We start from the raw sequence: 19089 nt of genomic DNA on the forward strand, positions 1-19089 counted from the left end.
GTATGTCTTGGTGGGGTGTGATGTTTGAATAGGAGTGTCGGTCGAATCTGGAGGCCTTGTACCCTGGGCGGCCAACACCGACTACCGAGAGGCTACAGGGGTCTGGGGTGGATCTAGCCCGTGCGGCGCTTTGTTGGTCGGAATTTTGGGTCGAACTTTTTGCGACAGCCAACAACCCCACAACTTCCAACACTGCGAGCGTAAGATACAATGGCGGATACCGAAGCAGCACCCGCGCAGTACAAGCAGCCGAGTCGCAAAGGCAAGAAGGCTTGGCGCAAGAACGTCGATGTCACGCAGATTCAGTCTGGCCTAGAGGATGTGCGCGACCAGATCATCCAAGGGCATGTTCCAGTCTCACTACACATACAGCAACTTATACTAACGATTCTACAGTGGTGTCATCTCTGAAAAGACGGCCGATGAGCTTTTCGCCGTCGATATCGTTGGATCTGCCGAAATCCAAAAAGAGGTTGCGAAACGACACAAGCCTCTCAAAGTCGACGAGATCCTCGCCAAGCGCTCTGCCGTCCCCGCCGTATCCACAAGGAAGCGACTATCGGAAATTGCCGACGATGGCAAGAGAAAGAAGGCAAAGGTATCAGGCAAGGAATACGACAGGCTGAGGGCGATTGCATACGGAGGCGAGCAGGTCAAGAAGGACGTGGTGCAAGGCGGCGACGCTGCCTACGACCCTTGGGCCGTAGAAGAGGTCAAGGAAGATCCTCGATTCACGTACCTGGAGAAGAAGAAGCCCAAGGTCGAGCCCAAGACCCTTAAGCACGCGCCCATCTCGCAGGCAAAGACCGGCAAAGCCATCCCCTCAGTCCGCAAACCCACCGGTGGGAAGTCGTACAACCCGCTGTTGGAAGACTGGCAGAATGAGCTTATGCGCGAATCCGACAAAGCTGTCGAGGCCGAGAAGAAGCGCCTGCAGGAGGCTCGTGAAGAGGCTGAGCTGATGGAGCGAGCAGCCGCTGAGACGGAATCCGACTCTGGTGAGGAGAGCGTCTGGGAAAGTGAGTGGGAAGGTTTCAGCGATAAAGAAGACAAGGAGGGAAAGAAGAAGAGACCAGAAAGGAAATCTTTGTCACAACGGAACAAGATCAAGAGGAGAAAGGAGGCTCAACGAAAGGCGGTCCACGAAGCAAAGATGAAGGCTAAGGAGCAACAAGTGCAGGAGATCAAGAGGCTAGCCAAGAGCGTAGAAGAAAAGGAAAAGGCAAGAGAAGCTGTCCGACAAGCTCTTGAAAAGAAGAATGCCGAACTGGCGGAGGAGGATGACGGCGAAGAAGTGGAGCTGAGGAAGAAGCAATTTGGCAAGACACCGTAAGTATCTGTTGATGCCCCATAGACTGACCATCTACTGACCTGCCTCAGTCTACCAGAAGCCCCACTCGAAGTTGTTCTGCCAGACGAGCTCCGCGACTCCCTGCGTCTTCTCAAACCGGAGGGCAACCTGCTCAAGGATCGCTTCAGGACTTTCCTGCTTCAGGGCAAGGTTGAAGCCAGGAGACCAGTCGCCTACGGAAAGCAGAAGAAGTATCATCTGTCCGAGAAATGGAGTTACAAGGACTGGAAGCTGCCCAATTAGAGTCTTACATGACGATGGGAGAAGACCGAGATACGTACGAATGCGATTGTTTCGCGACCACTATATTCACCTAGCCTTATTTATTCCCCTTCGGTGACCCATGTATGATCACCAACAGCAGCCATAATTGGACTCAGGCTTGCCGTTCTCCTGTGATAGGTGCTGATTTTTGCAGGCAGAGGTGGATGATCCTTGCACCGCTCTCAAACGACATCGGTGATGTGTTGCCAGTAAACCCTATCCGAGCTTGGACTTCCCCTCCTTTAAAGATAAAGATCTTAATTTTGCCTCTGGAGAAGCCTACGGCCATGTTGTACAAAGCTTCAACGAAGATAAGCCTATGACAACCAACAAAGATCGAGTTGCATTCGTCCACGAGCTTGTCCTCGACAAAGACGAGGCGGCAACCTACAAGCTTCTGATTCAGAGCTTCCGTACTTGGGATGAGGCGAAACACTGCAGTCGGGACATTATAGTAGATACATGTTTGTCGTACGACAAAGCCAGCGTCAAGCACAATACAGACTATCTTTTCCGAGGACTTCTGAAGCATATTACTGACGCCGAGACCACGGAATATTTTGCCTTGATACTCGGACTTCGACAAACGAGATGCATATATCAAGATCGCTAGGGAGATGTATAAGTGGAACGGTTTTTCCAAGGCGAACATTCCCGGAGGTGTGAACGAGAAGTGTTGTCATGGGGGCCTACCCCTGAGATGGCCGCTGCGTATACTGAGCATGAAGATCGAAAGAACCAGTCAAGCAGAAGCACCTATTCTGGAATACTACAAGGTGAAAAACATTGGCCGAACGGGACTATGATTCTGCACAACATGAATCACCCGTAATAACCCGGCGCCCAGGGGATCTCCGACCTGTACTCCAGGATCAATGAGACGGCCCACAGTACGAACTGGGTTATCGATTACCCTCTGATGCTTACGTCTGTGGAAATACAATGGGTTGTCTTCAGAGTGGACGTTGGGTTTGGTATGGTATCACCCAATCTGTATACAAGGGCTGAGCAGGTACCGATTGTGGGGTACATCAGCGCACGGGCTTCTACGCGTCATCTCACGAGCGAGACAGCTTAGACATACTCGAGTCTACGCGACTCGTCAGTAGTAATGCGTTCGTGCTCTTCCTCGGCGCCCCTTTCATTCTCGACATGATCTCTCATTGTTTGGTGCGGTTCATTCCTGGCAATCCAATCTAAGCATGCCCTTCTCCTCCCGCCGCAGACAGCACGAACCAGCATCCAACAGCACCGATGAGAGCTCGCCCAAGTTCACACCCTCGCCTCGCTCTTCACAATCCTTTGATGATCAACTGTCCATGATACACGAACCGAACTCTTTCGAACTTCGAACAATCACTCCCCACGATGAACCCGCACACAAAGAAGAGCTGGGAGAAGAAGACGAGGGTTTCCTACCCAGCATACGACGCGCCTCCTTAGATTCTGTCCAGAGCTACGAGCTGTATACTCCAGATGAGGATCGAAGAGTGCTCAAAAAGCTTGATCGCAGGCTAGTCGCGTTTATGGCCTTGCTGTACATGTTAAGCTTCTTGGATCGGTCGAGTGAGTACTTTCTACACCTGGAAGGCTCAGAGGGGTGATATGTACGTCAGATGTGCGCAAAGCAGATCTGGTAGGTCTGGTGATGGACGCTGATGGAATTAATAGACATTGGCAATGCGCGTATAGCCGGTCTTGCGGATGATCTGAAGCTCAGCTCTACCCAATATGAGTGGTTGCTGTGGGCGTTCTATATTACATACATCCTATTCGAGTGGATGACGCTCATGTAGGTCTTTGCAAGTGGGGAAGTAAGCGCATCTAATGCTGTTAGGTACCGCATCGTCCCGCCGCACATCTACATATCCCTGTGTATTCTGTCTTGGGGCGTAGTTGCGTCGCTTCAGGCAGTCGCAACGTCCTTCAGCTTCCTCCTCGTTCTGCGAGCCCTCCTCGGCATCAGCGAAGCGGCCTTTGGGCCTGGCGTACCCTTCTACTTGTCCTTTTTCTTCCGCCGGTCTGAACTGGCTTTTCGAACTGGACTCTTCATCAGTGCTAGCCCTCTCTCAGCATCATTTGCTGGAGCACTAGCTTACCTTATTACGAAAGTCGGTGAGCACGGTCCACTCAGTCCTTGGAGGCTGCTCTTTCTGCTTGAAGGCTTTCCGTCCGTGTTGATAGCGGTTTGGGCATGGGATTTCGTACCAGATGGCCCGGGATCGGCGAAGTGGTTAAGCCCACGACAGCGCGAGATTGCAGTAATGAGGCTGAGATCGGAAAAGGAAAATGAAGATCAAGATGAGGAGAAGTATCAGAGTGGGCGAAGAGGACGTGTCAACTTCCACGAAGTGCTCCAAACTTTAAAGGACCCGAAGTCTTACCTGACAGCACTTATGTTCTTTTCTTGCAACGTTGCTTTCAGCTGTAAGTGTCCCTGTACTAAACGCATGCAAAACGTACATTGACATTGTATACTCACGTTCAGCTATGCCTGTGTTCTTGCCGACGGTCATACGGGATATGGGCTGGGAGTCGATCACAGCGCAAGGACTTTCAGCTCCACCTTACCTCTTCGCATTCGTTGTTGTGCTTACAACTGCGTACTATTCCGATCGCATGCAGTCACGCTCGACGTTCATCATGCTTCACTCCCTCCTCGCCACACTCGGTTACGGTACCATTGCAATATCCGGATACCTGCAGTCCGATAAGACTATGGTCCGCTATATAGCGCTTTACCCCGCCGCTGCTGGCTTCTTCAGCGCTATCACGATTATCATCACATGGACACTCAATAACCAGGAAAGTGATAGCAAGAAAGGTACTGGTATGGCTCTTCTAAACATCATCGGTCAAATGGGTCCGCTCGTTGGTACGAGCATCTTTCCCGATGAAGATGGCCCTTACTATGTCAAGGGCATGAGCATCTGTGCTGGCTTCATGCTATTCGTAGGCTTCTTAGCCGCAATATTGAGATGGGTGTTGGTAAGAGAGAATCGTAGGTTGAACAATGGTCGTAGCGCAGAATATGCGGGTGTACCTTTGGATGAGGGTGGAAGCATGAGAAGAGAAAGAAAGAAATTCATGTTTATGTTGTAATTGCAATAGCCAGTAAAACATATTCCAAGACCCTCCTTTCTGGGGCGAAACGACATCGCATATACTTTGACTGATTGCGTGTCTGGTGGCGATGGTCATCTCTATCAACTCTAAGAGGCCTGTGTCCGGTGCCCTGTCTGGGTTGTGCTACCTCCCGGCCTAGCTGTCGAAGCATGACTTGTCACAGATGGTGTCGATGTTGGACCAGTTATTATCGATCCCATGGCACCATTTTGCTGGAGCAATTGATCTTGCTCGAACTTCGGCAAGCCAGCTGCTTGTACTGCTCCTTGGGCAGATGTAGTTGACTGGGTCCGTGTGGGAGGAGCCGATGATCGATGGGAACAAGCAGTGTGGTCAGGTACATGCACGGATAATGGTGCTGTCGCTTGTGTCGAAACTGGTGCAGGGGATCCAACCGCTCCACCGCTACGATTAGGCGTGGGAAGATTCTGGGAAGGGGGAGGTCGACTTCGTCGGTCTCGGCTGCGGCGGCAGGAGAAGCACATAAGCACTCCAATTACCAAGCATGGGATTAATACGGCCATGAAGACCATACCTGCTCTGTCCCTTGCGTTCATAATGGAAATGGGCACGTGTACACTGGGCTTGAAACAGAGTGAGCTGGTCAAGAGAAAATGGATTTTGTGCAGTGACAGTTGACTTTGTATTCATGAACGGCAGTCTCGTTGATCATGGCGTACCTAGGTAGTTACGTTCGTTGAAGCGATCGTTTGTTAAAAACGTGTCGATAACTCAAACGGCTTTCGTGGGCTATATACAATCGCCATCAGCTGACAAGGTCTATCTGCTCCTATTTACAATAGATCGATCCGTTCGATCGAGTGCAGTTCGTCCCGGTACCGTGAAATTCGCGCATAGCAAACCTTCGACACTGACCCCATATTTCCTCAACTAGGAGCCGATCCCCTCCTGGGTCTTCCTGCCCGCGCTAGCACACTCCTTTGCCGATGCCCTCCAAGCATTTCATAAGTAATATCTAGGTCGGCATAGGCCGAATCAGGTAACTGCGGTCTAACCATCTCAGGCGTGATATCGAACCCGTCATACAGCTCATCTCGTAACTGCTGTCGTCTCTGCTGCCTCATAGGAAGCTTATGTGTTGTATTGTCCGTGTGAATTCGTGGAGTGTATCGAGGCTGGCCGGAGACATATTTGTTCGGCGCATATCTCTTGGAACGGTTGTAGGATGGTTTGGAATGTGGAGAGAAATACGCTCCATCGAATGGCGGCGAATTGAAATAAGGCAATTGCATCTCAGTCGTACGTGATGGAGTTGGTCTTTGACAGTTTCTTCCACTTCGAGGATGGCGATTGCACCAAAGACATAGAGCAGTAAGGACAATGATCAGAGGAAGGAATACGATTACAAAGATGACTCCGGCAAGATCTTTTCCATCCATGGCTTACTGTTGATCCTTCTACAGAGTTCACACAGCGACGGTAGATATATCAATATGCGTTGAGAGAGAGATGGGAGCAGCCTCAAGAAGCTGGTACTGAGTTGGAACAATCCCTGGAGTTGGAGGGTTTGCCGGTATTGTTTGGCGAATCAAGCGTTTGTTATGGCAGACAATCGTTGATGTATTTGCGCATCAGACTCTCCAAATTATGGAACAGTCAATCAAGCTTGTGAAATATTGAGCCGGAACAGAGCATCGGTGATACCGTTTGAAACTCTAAATGTGTAGGAGGTACGTGCATGATTTGAAAAATAACTGAAAATTATGCAGGCTAATTGTATCTTACAAGTCTGGTTAAGTAGACTGAAACCCCATCCTATAGCCATCCGCTCAGACGGCACTTCCTCACATTGAGATTGTAAGACCTAGTGTAGTGCCCTAAGCGTTTGCTCAACTGCAATACCCAATCCTCCAACGCCCAGCACAGTCCATAGCCACTTGTTGCTTAGCTCATCAACGCTTGGCCAGAAAGCATTCTTGTCAGCCCTGAACTTCTCCAACTCGCGGAACTTGTCGGGTTGAGAAGCAGAGTATCGACGCTCTTGATGTTTCTCTTTCTCGGCATCGCCGCCAAAGAAGCGGAGGAAGGCATAGTTTGCGGCGGGACCTAAGAGTTCGACAGGAGCGAGCATATCGGAACCGTAGAGCATGACGATGAATGATATGTGTACGAGGGCGTCGCCGAGGTAGCTTTAAGGAATTAGTGTGTGATGTAGAGTTAGATCACGGGTACATACTTGGGGTTGCGGACAATGCTCCATACTCCCTCGCGCATAATGCCCTTGTTGCCCTCTGCCTTGAACTGGTCCAGCTGGTAGTCGGCGAGTGTCTCCAAAGCCAGACCAGATGAAAACAATCCGACGGCAAACATCTGAACGAAGGGATGGTAACCTGTCATAACAGCACCTTCGTGTCGGAACGGCGCGGTAAATGGAAGACTAATGAGCATCTGGAAGAAAGCCTCAGGAACGAAAACCTTGAACAGAGCACTGTTCCAGAAGCCTTCCTCCTTCTTGACCTCGGCATATCGCGGATCGTCCTCACCTCGCTGAAGGGAGCGGCGAACGATACGGTAGAAGAGACGTCCTCCCCATAGTGTGACACCGGTAAGGATAACACGCTCGTGCCATGATAGACGACTGAATGCCTGGGAAACTGTGTAGCCTTGAGCGAGACGGCGTCCAACAGCTGACCACCAAGCGTTCACAACCTGACCGCTCGGCCAAAGCCAGTCCTTGGCTTCAACGCGGTTTGTGTATCGTGCAGCCCCATATGCGATGAGAGCCAGACCAGAGTGTAGGGTGAGCGAAGGGACAAGCGTGTCCTTCAAGATGCCTACGTCGAAGAGTGAAGCATTGTGAACATGCGTCTTGGAGTGAGTTGTATCCACGTAAGCCGAAGATGTCGGCGTCGCTGAGCGGTTCGTGGCGGATCTCGAACCACCAGAGCTGGGCTGCAGGTATAAACCGTGAGGTTTCTCTTCAGCGACCTGGAAGCGGACGTCAGGAGGACGCGTCGGGTCGCTTGACGACGAGCTGAACCAGCCAGACGCCATAATTTCAGCAGTATCTATCGAACAAGAGGTAGGTGGTGTGAACTGAGGTCGCGCGAGCTGTCACAAGCTTACGGCTTTAACCTTCTGGTCTCTGAAGCTTTCCCCGCATTCTGGCGGATGCAGGCGCGTCTGGCTGCATCCCATTCGTCCGGTTGCAGGTGGATACTCGTACCTCAATTAAGTACCCCCATTATGATCCAATGATGAGGTTGTGTTTAATCAGCCATCCGGATTGTGTTTGAAGTCTGTCGCGTTCGGTTCGCATATTGAAAGTGGATTCGCGTGACGAAAGACGATGATGTCACCATGGCCCATGCTTCACGCCAGTACCCCACATAGTACCCACGGCAGGTACACGCGAACGTACCCCTCATAGCTCACCGGTCATACTCGACATGAGAAGCATGTAGAGCTCATAAATAATCGTCACACGTTCAGGCATTGTAAACTCCAGTCATGGCATCCAAAAAGCCTCATGCATTCAACCCACCCTCCGTACCTGAACCCGCCCCAACCTACAATCAAGTCTGCATTACTCCTGTAGTGTCATCATCCAAACTGATCACTCTTGCTGGTCAAACAGGCATGCGAAAAGATGGTCCCATCTCCTCTGATCTCAGAGAGCAAGCAAAGGGCGCCTATGATAGCATTCACAAGTGCTTAGCCGCTGCTGGTGCAACACCACGGGATATCGTACGCATTAGACTTTGCTTAAACTCCCCCGAGTTGTGATTGATTCCTATCGACTTGGCTAACTACGCTTCCTATCCAGGTCATGGTCCGACATTACATTGTGAAGGAAACTGGTGACCCGAAGCAGGACGAAAAGGACGTTGTAGATCGTGGCTGGGGAGAGCTTTGGATGGAATACATGGACAAGGAGGCTGAAGGACATAGACCACCTGATACGGTGGTTGGTGTTGCAAGTCTAGCGACGAAAGAGCTGTTGTATGAATGCGAAGTAACGGCGCTGATTAGTTAGTACTCAACAAGTAGCTCCGTATTTCTTCGTGAGCCGGGTGCCTCAGAAATCTGGTTACTTGCTGATTCAGTGCATTGCTGGATTCGGCAGAGGAGTGCTGAGTCATTTGCGCTTACATCCAAGCTCAGCTTTGTCCACTACTATTAAGGCAACCGTTACGTGCATGGCACTACGAAAGACAGAGACCCTAAAGATAAGTCTGCGAGTTGTCCATAATTATAAAGGGGAAGCTGCAGGCCCTAGAACAGTGATTGCAAATTACCATGGCGGACTACAATCAACCCACAGCGGATATAGTAGCTTCCATCAAGCATTCCTACCACGCGTATCGGCACACTGGAGACATCGACCGCAAATGCTCCTTCTTCTCTCCAGACTGCATGCAAATTTGCCGACCAACGCCTTCCTATGCGGCAACCAATCGTGATGAGATCGTGCAGTATCTGCGAGACGCACAACAGGGGAAGATACCAATAGATGCACCTGCTTCATCCTCAACTTGCATCTCGGGTCGCCCTGATTGTTATGCAACGGGATCACGGGCGACAACGCGAGCAAAAGAGCGAAGCGTCTACACCATACGCCCGTTGCGGCCCGGCGAGTTCGGATTTGGCTCCGATGACATCACTGCGCCTGTTGGCTTGACTGTGGAACAGATGAAATCAAGAGCTATTCAGGAAGGATGGGTTGGAATGCGCGTCAATTTGTGGGACGAAGGAAAGGAAGGTCTTTTGGTGAAGGTTCAATACTGGTGGCGCCTCAGAGAGACTGCGAACAACAAGAGATTGGCGGGCGATCATTCAGGAACGGACTGGGATCAATGTTTGCACGATATCATGTTCCTTGGTCCTAAGGACGGCACCGAAAACGAAGAGGAGTTGGAGTTGCTAGAATAAAACCCGCGGACAATGAAGAGTTCCGGAGTTGCGCATTATGTGCAAGTTCTAGAAGAGGTAGCAGACTAGCAGCCGTTGCAGGGCTTGGGAGGGGTATGATCGGCTAGACCTGCCGCTTGGAGCTTGGAGCGCCTGTATAGAATGCCATCAACGAATAATGAAGATAAGCATATAATACCGTTGCATGAGAGACTCCTACTTCCTTACTCACCGTACCTCATCTTTTAAACACTCCTGCATTCATAATGGCGCTCATATCATTATTGTTTCTACTGTCGTCTGTCCAGCTCTCCACAAGCGCTCGAGACATTACATTCCCACCAGTCTCTGGATACTCATCGCAACAAATCATTCCTCAGCAGAACCTTGGATTAGATATCACTCATGCGAAGTTCGCAGGTCTGATGACATATGCCAACCTTCCTTACGTACACTGTTTGGCTCCGGAACAGCACGATGTGGTGCCATTTGACATTGCAATCCTAGGTGCACCATTCGACACAGTGGGTCAAGTTTGTCCTGTGGATGACACTCGGAGTGTCACTGTTGGACGTATCACTTTGGAGAAGGCTAACACCCGGTAGGGTGTTACCGCACGACCTGGAGCGCGCTTCGGCCCGAGTGGAATTCGACAGGGCTCGAGCCGGATATCACCAGCCAGTGCTTGGTCCATATATACAGGTATGTTGCAGTGTTGTAGGGGTGTGCGTGTAGGGACTTGGACTTGGTTCCGCAAGCACGGACTTCACTTTGTTGTGCGAGGCGGTGATACTGGTAACGACTCTTGTCACACCACGTTATCTTGACGTGTCGTGTTCGTAAGGCTCGCGCGCCAAACCACCTGCTGTGCTATGGCCAGCGCGTCGATATTGTTGAATTTCCACTTGCCATCATGAAGCTTCGCTCGTCATTATGAGATAAGACACGAATGCATTACTAAAGCTTTTCAGGTGAGAACGTGTTTGAGGATTGGGCAAAAATCGTTGACTGCGGTGATGCGCCATTGACATTCTTGGTGAGGTGATCCCAGCAAAACAGAGAAGAACGAGAGCTAACCAGTTTGGAAGGACAACACTGCAGCCTTAAAGCAGCTTGACAAAGCACATGAAGTTAGTAACCCCAAGTTGTGATCGACTCAGGCGTCTAACTGTCATTCTCAAGATCGTGTCCGCAAGACCTACCAATTCGAGCGAGCACACAACACCAAAGATTGTGACGTTGGGTGGTGATGTAAGTGTCTGCGCGAATTGCATGTGAGACATACACTGACTTCATACACCTATGATTAGCATACCACAACGCTATCTGCGCTGCGATCGACTCACAACCATTGGGGCCCGGTTAGCGTCATCCACTTCGACAGCCATTTGGGTAAGTTAGTAATACTACAGCCTGGACTTTGCTGATTACTCGGAAGACACGTGGGACCCTGAAGTACTCGGTGAGCAAATTCATCCCGATGCATGACTAGCTACTAATATACCGCAGGCGGAGGCATCTCCCATTACGCGTAAGTCTGCATGTCGAAATTGACTCCATAACTTGCTGAAAATTCAAATCAGAGGTGTTAATCACGGAACATTCCTACATATCGCGCATGAGGAAGGTTTGATTCGAAACACTAGTATTCACGCGGGCATTCGAGCTCCCATGGGACGACCAAAGGGTGATCTGCGAAATGATATCCGATGCGGGTTCGAGATTGTCAAAGCCAGAGAAATCGATCAATTCGGTGTAGCAGGTGTCATTGCTAGGCTGAAGTCTCGGGTGGCTGGAACAAAGGTTTACATCAGTGTCGATATCGATGTGCTTGATCCTGCATTCGCACCTGGTAAGTCCCTGTTGGGAACATACCTCTGTGCGACAGAACTGTCACCGTGCCACAAGCGGTCACCTTCAACACAGCAGCAATATTTCGAAGTCATCACTCTCGAAGGTTAGGTAACGGTGTGACTAACATAGAATGATAGCTACAGGAACAGCCGAAGTCGGTGGCTGGACTACGCGAGAGCTCTTGTCCATATTGGATGGTCTCGAAGGACTGGATGTTATCGGAGCAGATGTCGGTAAGTATCCTTTGGTTTGGAGCAAGTCCACTGTGAGATTGGTAAATGCTGATATAGTACACCCCACACAGTTGAAGTGGCTCCTATCTACGACAACCCGGGTGAAACCACCGTTCTGGCTGCTGCAGAAGTTGTGCACTCTCTTATCGCACTAATGGTAAAGTCCTCTTCTTAGCAAAGACAACACGGTACGATGCTAGAGATTGCACTGTGGATGTCGATTGGCAAACTATGGTGTAGGTTAGTGTCGATCTGTGGTACTTGCTGAGTCGCTAGGCAGGCTGGTGGAGTAGGAGCTATATAAGAAATCTGCCGGCTATTGCATCTCTGCACTGTGAGTACGCCAATAGTCTCCTATTACCGGGCTGTACAAGATCAACTGGCAGGTGAAGGTGATATGTGTATGGGCAGTTGATAGTCGTCATTAAACAGAGATTGGGGGCGTTACTGATGACAAAGCAACCGCGACGGAGTGATTACACAGATGAGGTTGTAGCCTTCTTGATTTGCTTCTCTGCATTGTGCTAGTCAATAATGGTTCGTCTTCTAGTCGGGACTTGGAGAAGAATGTTGTTCAAAGATTAGCACCCTCCGAAGGCAATCGGCCGACTATGTTGTACCGCTTGCTGAAGAACGTATGCCAATCGTTGAGTACTTGCTTTTCCTTGTCGGAAAGCTCTGAGTAGTCAGATATGCAATCTTCAGGCTTGAGGGAAGAAAGCCCAAGGGCGCGATTGGGCTCTTTCCCCGCAAAGACTGGCACACGGGGTTAGCTCTTGTGATACGCAATATCTCTTTCAGGGGTGGCGAACCGTGATAGCCCTTCCCGGGTGCATACGTCTCTTTACCACTCACGTCAAAGACGTCACCCTGAATCAAAATCAATCCTTCTGCATGTGCAAGATACCATACTTCAGGAACAGTGGTAGATACCTTGATAGCGACTAGAGTTGGAAAGCCATCATTTGTACCTGCTGCTAGTCAGCGACTGGCCACCCAGCATTCGCCAGTCATGGAGAAGCCGTACCATCACACTTTGCGAGGTAATCGCGCTCAATGACATCATCCTTCGGTGGATTCAGTGTGACGGGTTGCTTTGGCGCGAACCTCTCTTTCTTCGGCTGCTCTGTAGCATCTGACATGGTGGAGGGCTGTATATCGATGTTGGTGATGTGGAACGTTGAATGCCCACGATGGGAAGTCACGATGTTAGCTTCGGCATGGCAGGGTGGGGCTGAGGCTAGGGTCGCACAAGCCTCATTCCGCCACAGACTTCTTCATCCCGCAAGGCCACAGGTAGCACTTCCCTGACGCCATCCAGTTCGCTAAATCAGTACGCCCATCATCGTCTGCCCGCTAGCATATGCTTAAGTATTTTTCACAAAGTTCCGAGCCATTCTCAATATGCATCTCTGGTTGAGCCGCTAATAGTGTTGAGTCTCCTTCTCAGAAGCATACCGGATAACGTTTGCAGCTTGCGTGAGATTGTATTTCGATCTACCCTATATTTGGTGATATACACATACAGAGCTAATGGTATACAGTGAATGTGTGAATGGCCGGACGTGGTGGCTTTGGACCCCGAATCTCACAGGCGTCAAGACCTGTCGCTTAAGCACGATACGACCGCCCAGGCGTACAACAATGACAGAAACCCAACAAGTACGACTACAATATTTCCTCCTATTATCTGATCCAGATACTCGAAACTCGCTGGGAAAATATAAGCTCTTTTAGACAAAGAAAAGACTCTAGATATACAACAAGTAGCTATGGGTGGCTTCTTGTTTCCCACTCGTGCAGGGACAACTACCTTCCACTGGCGACGGTGTATGCTGACTGCCCCCCATGTGTTGCAGAATTGTATTGTTTCTGTCTTACACAGTCGCTACAACTCATCTCTCGTTGATACCATTCTCGTCTGACGTTCCAAGCGCCGAAACATTGATGGCCAGGATCGTTGCGTGCGAAATGGCAATGCTGTATGAGCAGATGCTCAACATGGCTGCAAGAGAATGTGATCTTCTCATAAAAGCACATTTTCTTCTGTGTCGATGGTATGACTGCTTGTTCGGTCTTGTGTTCGGGCACTATAATCATTGTCAGCTTGTTGGCTATGGTGGAACCCCGCAAACGTACATCGAGATTGCACGTTTGTGGCTTGTACTCGAGATTTGGTGGCCGTGGTATACACGTGCCGAACTTTTGTGTTATCGGCTGTTGGTACGCAGAATTTGAGAAGGTTGTGGAGAAAATCTGGGGAAGTCTAGGGGTTGCACTGAAAAGGAGAAAGTCGCGACTCTTTATATGCTTCTTTGACAAACTTCTTAGCCGCGCCTTCCTTTGAACAATCTCATTTACTGGAAAGAGTGCCTGCAGCAATTGAGTTACGCATCACATACGGGCTTAGGCTAGCTGATTGCCTGACAGGTCAAAGATGTCAGTCGTGTCGTTGTACTATCGCAACCCCCACGCTCTTTTTTCCTTCCTACTGGAACAGAGTGCAGACTGAAATTTCTGTGACACAGTTCCATACCAGAAGGATTCATACGCATCTGCAGCCGGCACTCCTTATGCACGCCTTTTCACAGTCCCTAAATGCTGGTAGTTGAGCCTTGGTGCTCGACTACTCAAAAGTTGGCCATTGGCGAAAACACCGCGCCCAGCTTGTCTGCTAGAAGCTAGTCTGGGAAGGAGTCATTCAATGCCCAGGTTCGACCTACACGGACACCCGACGCGTTCAATTGGTCCTGCTGTACGGTCCACGGTTATGGTCGCTGTAGACAATACGCTTTCGTCCCGGTGGAAGCTTAACAAACATGAGTTAAAAGTCTACGGAAAGCCACCTTTGCGCTCGAACGCACATGAGAACCAAAGGACGCTGGCCGTGGTATGCAGGATAAGCTTTTGGGTACCTAGGTACCGAGCTCTGCTGAACGATTGCTTACGCCCCGTTGATCAAACTAGTGTACCAGGGGCTGCGGATCTAATTACGAAAAGTCCAGCATGCATCGGGCTACCCGTTTCCCCGTTGTGCTCAGCACGCGGTCATGCCACGGCTGCACAGATGCCTGGTTTGACACGATCGTCTGTAGCCTCTCACGAGTCGGTAGTTGAATCAGGTCAGCACATCTGATCTTGAGGCGTACATCGCATGCTAACAAACAAGGGTGATCTTTTCCTTCTCGATCTGGCCTTGTGTAGCATGTCATGGTGACATGAAGATGCGAGCATGGACCCCAATTATCAAAGCTCGGCCGATAGGATGACCACATTGAACATCGTTCATGAGCATGAACCTCTCACTGGCTTAGGACTTGAGAGCCAATCCCTTCCCTACCCTGGTTATCACAACTCCCAACCGCTTCCCCGGTTTAACCCCCAGATCGTTGGTGTGTGTTTGCTGTCATGCGCTTTCACCCATAGGCGAGTGTTTTCTGAGCTTGGTTGTCCGTCGTTCATTGTTCCTCGCACAAATTCACAAAGGTTGTTACTATCATGGTCAAACCGCTGTACCGCTCTACGAAATGCTAGTGAGAGTCTTCCATTCCCTACCTGTTGTAAAGCCCTACACTTAATCTGGTCTATTTCTTTGGATGGCTCCTAGTGGTACCAGCAAACGAAAAGCACTGTGAGTGCTCATAAGTTATCAAGCCACCATCGTAGTACCGCAGAACACTACAGATTTCGAGACTTGTAAGATGGTTCTCCATGCAAAACGGTTCGTGAATGAGGAGCAAAGCAGGCGCTGGGGAACCGGTCTGTGAGCCGGCCCTTGCACCTGCAGATGGTTTTCTCTCGAGGTGCTGATATCGTTGCCCTGCCCTGCTATCTCTGTACTACAACTGTATACAACTGTATACAACCAACAGGGGTGAATGGAGTCAACCGGATTGTCAGCGTAAATTTGAGCTGCAGCCAAGGAAAATATCCCTGGAGCTGTGCCTACGGCTCGTTCTTGAGGCAGCCGCGTCTTCTATCCGCCTTGGATGTGAGCATGACCCATGATACTCAAGGGGCTGTTCCTTGGCTGGCAGTAGGGTGTATCGAGTACTGGAGAAAGTTACTACAAACCTGATTTGTTGGTGGTAGTAGTATACGTCAAAGAAAAACGCAGTGGAAGACGCACCCGATTTAGGCACACGATCAGATGTTCCGGAAACACAAGATCCATCACGATCGATCTCATCTAACAGTGCGATCTTTGGATCAGAATGAGCAGTGCCATCAACTTTGTCTGTGTTTACTGACTCGGTATCGAACTCAAAGCAAGGCACTCGCGTTCTCGTACATACGCCGCATCCACGAACCGATAAGTTGTGCAGACGGCTTCACCCGCGAGCGTTTATGCGCAATGTTCCTTCCAGTCACTGCAGCCGGAACACTGCATATGCGCTCCTTTGCACACCACGGCAATACTACGATGCAGGATCCGTACGAACAGATTCCGATATCGTTCCTCGGCATATTCCGCCGGGGGAAAAACCGGTGGACTGTTCAGAAATTTCAAAACCATATGATCCTAGGTAAAGAGGCCATACACGAGTTTGACTACCTAGATATTCTAAAACGTACACGTCAAGTACATCTCAAGTACAAATCTAAGCTCCTGAAAATGTCGGTGCCACTGTGAATCGTAGAAATAGCTTGCTCTATGAACTCGCACATCTATGCACTCTCCATACGACACGTCGTCTCGAGTGGTTGGTACTCCCACACTCCCCGTTCCTCAGCCAGCCTCCATTTTATCAATCGTCTTCCCTGTAGGACACCGTACCCAAAAGGAATGGCGTCTCGACGGAAGTAGTCTAGGCGACTTAATCAGCGTACACACAGAAATTGTAACGAATCACCAAGACAACGATTTGGTGGGTAGCAAGAGAACAAGGGACAAGCAGAAGCGAGTATGGTCCGGGGCGAATCATCGGCCAGGCTCCGACAGTGGGTAAAGTGGCTTGCAGCGGAATGTTCTGCTTCTTCATCATATTCCATGTTGTCAAATGTCCAAGGCCGCGGAAGAAAAACACGAGACAAAGTCAGCAAAACCATGGATCAATAACCACTTTTTCCATTGACATCAACGCCTTCGCTAATGCTACTAACGACATGCAATCATAACCTTTATTTTCCAGCTTTTCTTGCTTTCCTCGCTTGCCTCTTCTTCGCAATGATTCTCGTCCTCTGTGCCAGTTTCCCGTCTTTGCTCTTCACTGCAGCGGCGGCTTCCGCGTCAGCTTCCGCAGCACCCGTACCCTGTTTCCCTTTGCCGTTCTTCTTACCCTTGCCCGAATTTTGGGTTGCAGAGCTAGAACTACGCTTGCGCTTCTGACCTTGAGTCGCACCCGGCTCGGCATCGCTGTTGTCAGCCTCGCCATCCGCCTTTGACTTGGGTGCTTCTCTGGACTTTTCCTCGCGGTCCGAACGTCGGTTAACAACGTTGGCGTTTTCGATGGCGAACTCGACGATGAGGCGCTTTCTTTTATCTTCCAGCGCTTCTTGGGCAGCCTTCTTGCTCTTTGGGGTAGGGCCAGACTTGATCTTGTAGTCTACAGCGTGGCCGTTGAGCCATCGCAGGCCCATAAGTGCATTTCGGTGCGTGTAGTACTCAATGAATCCGTATCCTCTACTCCTTCCTGCACCAGTATCTTCGGAAACTTTGCTACCAGCAGGTGTTTCGAAGACGACTTTGGCTTGCTTGACAATACCTTTGCCCTTCTTCTTACGCATTTTCTCGGCGACAAGCATTTCTTGACCGCCACGGATGACTTCCTCCTTGTTAAGTTTCTGACGCTTGCCCTCCTTAACATCGGCTGCGAAGCCAACGACGGCGCTACGAGCAAGTTGCTTCAGGTCCTTAGATGTGATACTGCGGGGAATGTTGCGTATAGACAGGCGAGTAAGGGACAAGTGAAGCGAAGGATTCTCTTGGATCTGCTTACGTCGCATTGTTGCGCTCTCTTCGCGCATCTTGATTTCAGAGGGCGAGAGCTTCTGGTATAGGGGCGAGTTAGAGGAGATGGTTCCCTCGGAGAGAAGGTAGAGACGGCGCTTGTCTTTGTCGCGACTGAAGCGCGAAGCAGCGCCTTCTGCTGTCAGACGGGTGGCTTCGTTCTTATCCACTGCGCGTGAGATTTGTAGGATACGGCCGTCGATGGTGTATTTGCCAGTTGGGTCGGCATCTTCGTCTTCGAGTACAGAGTGTGTAACCGTGATGGTGGAGCCGTCTTTCTTGTCGAGATTCCTCTTCTGTAGCTTGACGCGCGGGACTCCCTTCAGGCAATTGATCATGTCTTCTTCCGAAAAGAACGAGACGAATCCCGTACCCTTTGGTCGTTCCGTTTCGCGATCGACCACGACACGCGCGAATCGGACGCCACCGAACTGCTGGAAGTGCTCCTTAAGACGCTCGTCGTCTACTGTGAAGGGGACATTGCGTACGAAGACGGTGTACTCCTCGCGCTTTGGTCGGGTGTCTTCTTGGTCAAGTTCTACACCACCGTCCTCGTCATCCTCCGATATGTCTTCGTAGTCGGTGTTGCTATCGTCGAGATCCTCGTCGTCTTCGCTATCGTCTTCCTCGTCGTCATCTTCGTCCGAGCTGACGGCAGAGCTCTCCGCATCTTCCATGTCTTCATCTTCGTCCTCCCCCTCGTCCTTGGCATCGTCGCCCTCCTGCTCGGTCTTTTGCAGGCTCTGCCATGTGTCTCGATCCACGGCCCAATCGACAGCGATGGGCCTCTCGCCAACCTCTTTGCCGTTGAGTTCCCGTATCGCTCTCTCCGCGTTCTTCTTTCCTCTTAGCGAGACGAAGCCAAAGCCTCTCAGTTCACCATTTGGCTTCTTGGGCAGATTGACAAAGTTGACCTTGCCATAGCTTCTGAACAACTTTTGTAAATCTTCTGGCGTCTTGATAGTCCATGGAAGGTTGCGAATGATGAGTTTTGGTGTTTGCGCATCCTTGATCTGCTGCTCGCGCTCTGCCTTGGCCCTGTCACCAGCCCGGGGACGCTTCTCTTCGCCCTCTCGCTGTCTGGCCTCGGCAAAGTCGACCTTAATCTTCTTTCCCTTGATTTCTGTGTTGTTCAACTCCTCCTTTGCTCTTTGCGCATCCTCCACGTCGGCGAATGTGACGAAACCGTAGCTCTTGGATTCGCGAGTTTCTTTATCCAGCACGACGAGCGCATTCTTGATTGGGTATGATTCGGAGAAGTATTCGGTCAGGTCTTCGGTGGTGACAGTGGGCGCAAGTCCGCGAACGAAAAGTTGTCTGCGTGCAGCTTCTTTGGGCGCTGCTGTGGAAGGCTTCGAGGGTTGCTCAACATCGGCGGTGGCTGTGACTGCTTCTGCTCCATCGAGCGAGAGCCGCTGGCGCTTTCTACGGGGAGCCAT

At 50.5% G+C, this 19089-nt stretch overlaps 7 protein-coding genes across 7 annotated transcripts; 4 read left to right on the forward strand and 3 right to left on the reverse strand.

Annotated features, from left to right (window-relative positions):
* Positions 1-210: 210 nt before the first annotated feature.
* J4E82_002387 (uncharacterized protein) lies at positions 211-1594 on the forward strand (the record flags this gene model as incomplete). Its single annotated transcript, XM_051728688.1, has 3 exons — positions 211-344; positions 397-1329; positions 1381-1594. 3 exons carry the CDS (start codon positions 211-213, stop codon positions 1592-1594), a joined length of 1281 nt encoding a protein of 426 aa, XP_051591639.1.
* Positions 1595-2817: 1223 nt separating this feature from the next.
* On the forward strand, positions 2818-4717 carry J4E82_002388 (uncharacterized protein; the record flags this gene model as incomplete). The annotated part of the gene is made up of 4 exons (XM_051728689.1): positions 2818-3181; positions 3287-3407; positions 3453-4042; positions 4104-4717. 4 exons carry the CDS (start codon positions 2818-2820, stop codon positions 4715-4717), a joined length of 1689 nt encoding a protein of 562 aa, XP_051591640.1.
* A 1849-nt stretch (positions 4718-6566) lies between these two features.
* J4E82_002389 (uncharacterized protein) lies at positions 6567-7756 on the reverse strand (the record flags this gene model as incomplete). Its single annotated transcript, XM_051728690.1, has 2 exons — positions 6567-6891; positions 6939-7756. 2 exons carry the CDS (start codon positions 7754-7756, stop codon positions 6567-6569), a joined length of 1143 nt encoding a protein of 380 aa, XP_051591641.1.
* Positions 7757-8212: 456 nt separating this feature from the next.
* Positions 8213-8738, forward strand: J4E82_002390 (uncharacterized protein; the record flags this gene model as incomplete). Its single annotated transcript, XM_051728691.1, has 2 exons — positions 8213-8449; positions 8529-8738. The coding sequence occupies 2 exons, from the start codon at positions 8213-8215 to the stop codon at positions 8736-8738; spliced, it is 447 nt and encodes a 148-aa protein (XP_051591642.1).
* Positions 8739-9879: 1141 nt separating this feature from the next.
* Positions 9880-11875, forward strand: J4E82_002391 (uncharacterized protein; the record flags this gene model as incomplete). The annotated part of the gene is made up of 9 exons (XM_051728692.1): positions 9880-10137; positions 10219-10315; positions 10585-10649; positions 10745-10859; positions 11052-11075; positions 11123-11144; positions 11197-11465; positions 11605-11700; positions 11772-11875. The coding sequence occupies 9 exons, from the start codon at positions 9880-9882 to the stop codon at positions 11873-11875; spliced, it is 1050 nt and encodes a 349-aa protein (XP_051591643.1).
* Positions 11876-12274: 399 nt separating this feature from the next.
* Positions 12275-12842, reverse strand: J4E82_002392 (uncharacterized protein; the record flags this gene model as incomplete). The annotated part of the gene is made up of 4 exons (XM_051728693.1): positions 12275-12456; positions 12513-12570; positions 12634-12671; positions 12728-12842. The coding sequence occupies 4 exons, from the start codon at positions 12840-12842 to the stop codon at positions 12275-12277; spliced, it is 393 nt and encodes a 130-aa protein (XP_051591644.1).
* A 3979-nt stretch (positions 12843-16821) lies between these two features.
* J4E82_002393 (uncharacterized protein) lies at positions 16822-19089 on the reverse strand (the record flags this gene model as incomplete). The annotated part of the gene is made up of 1 exon (XM_051728694.1): positions 16822-19089. One exon carries the CDS (start codon positions 19087-19089, stop codon positions 16822-16824), a length of 2268 nt encoding a protein of 755 aa, XP_051591645.1.

The sequence above is a fragment of the Alternaria postmessia genome (assembly GCF_024291825.1).
Source record: "Alternaria postmessia strain BMP 2775 chromosome Unknown scaffold_9, whole genome shotgun sequence".
Classification (NCBI taxonomy): Eukaryota; Fungi; Ascomycota; class Dothideomycetes; order Pleosporales; family Pleosporaceae; genus Alternaria; species Alternaria postmessia.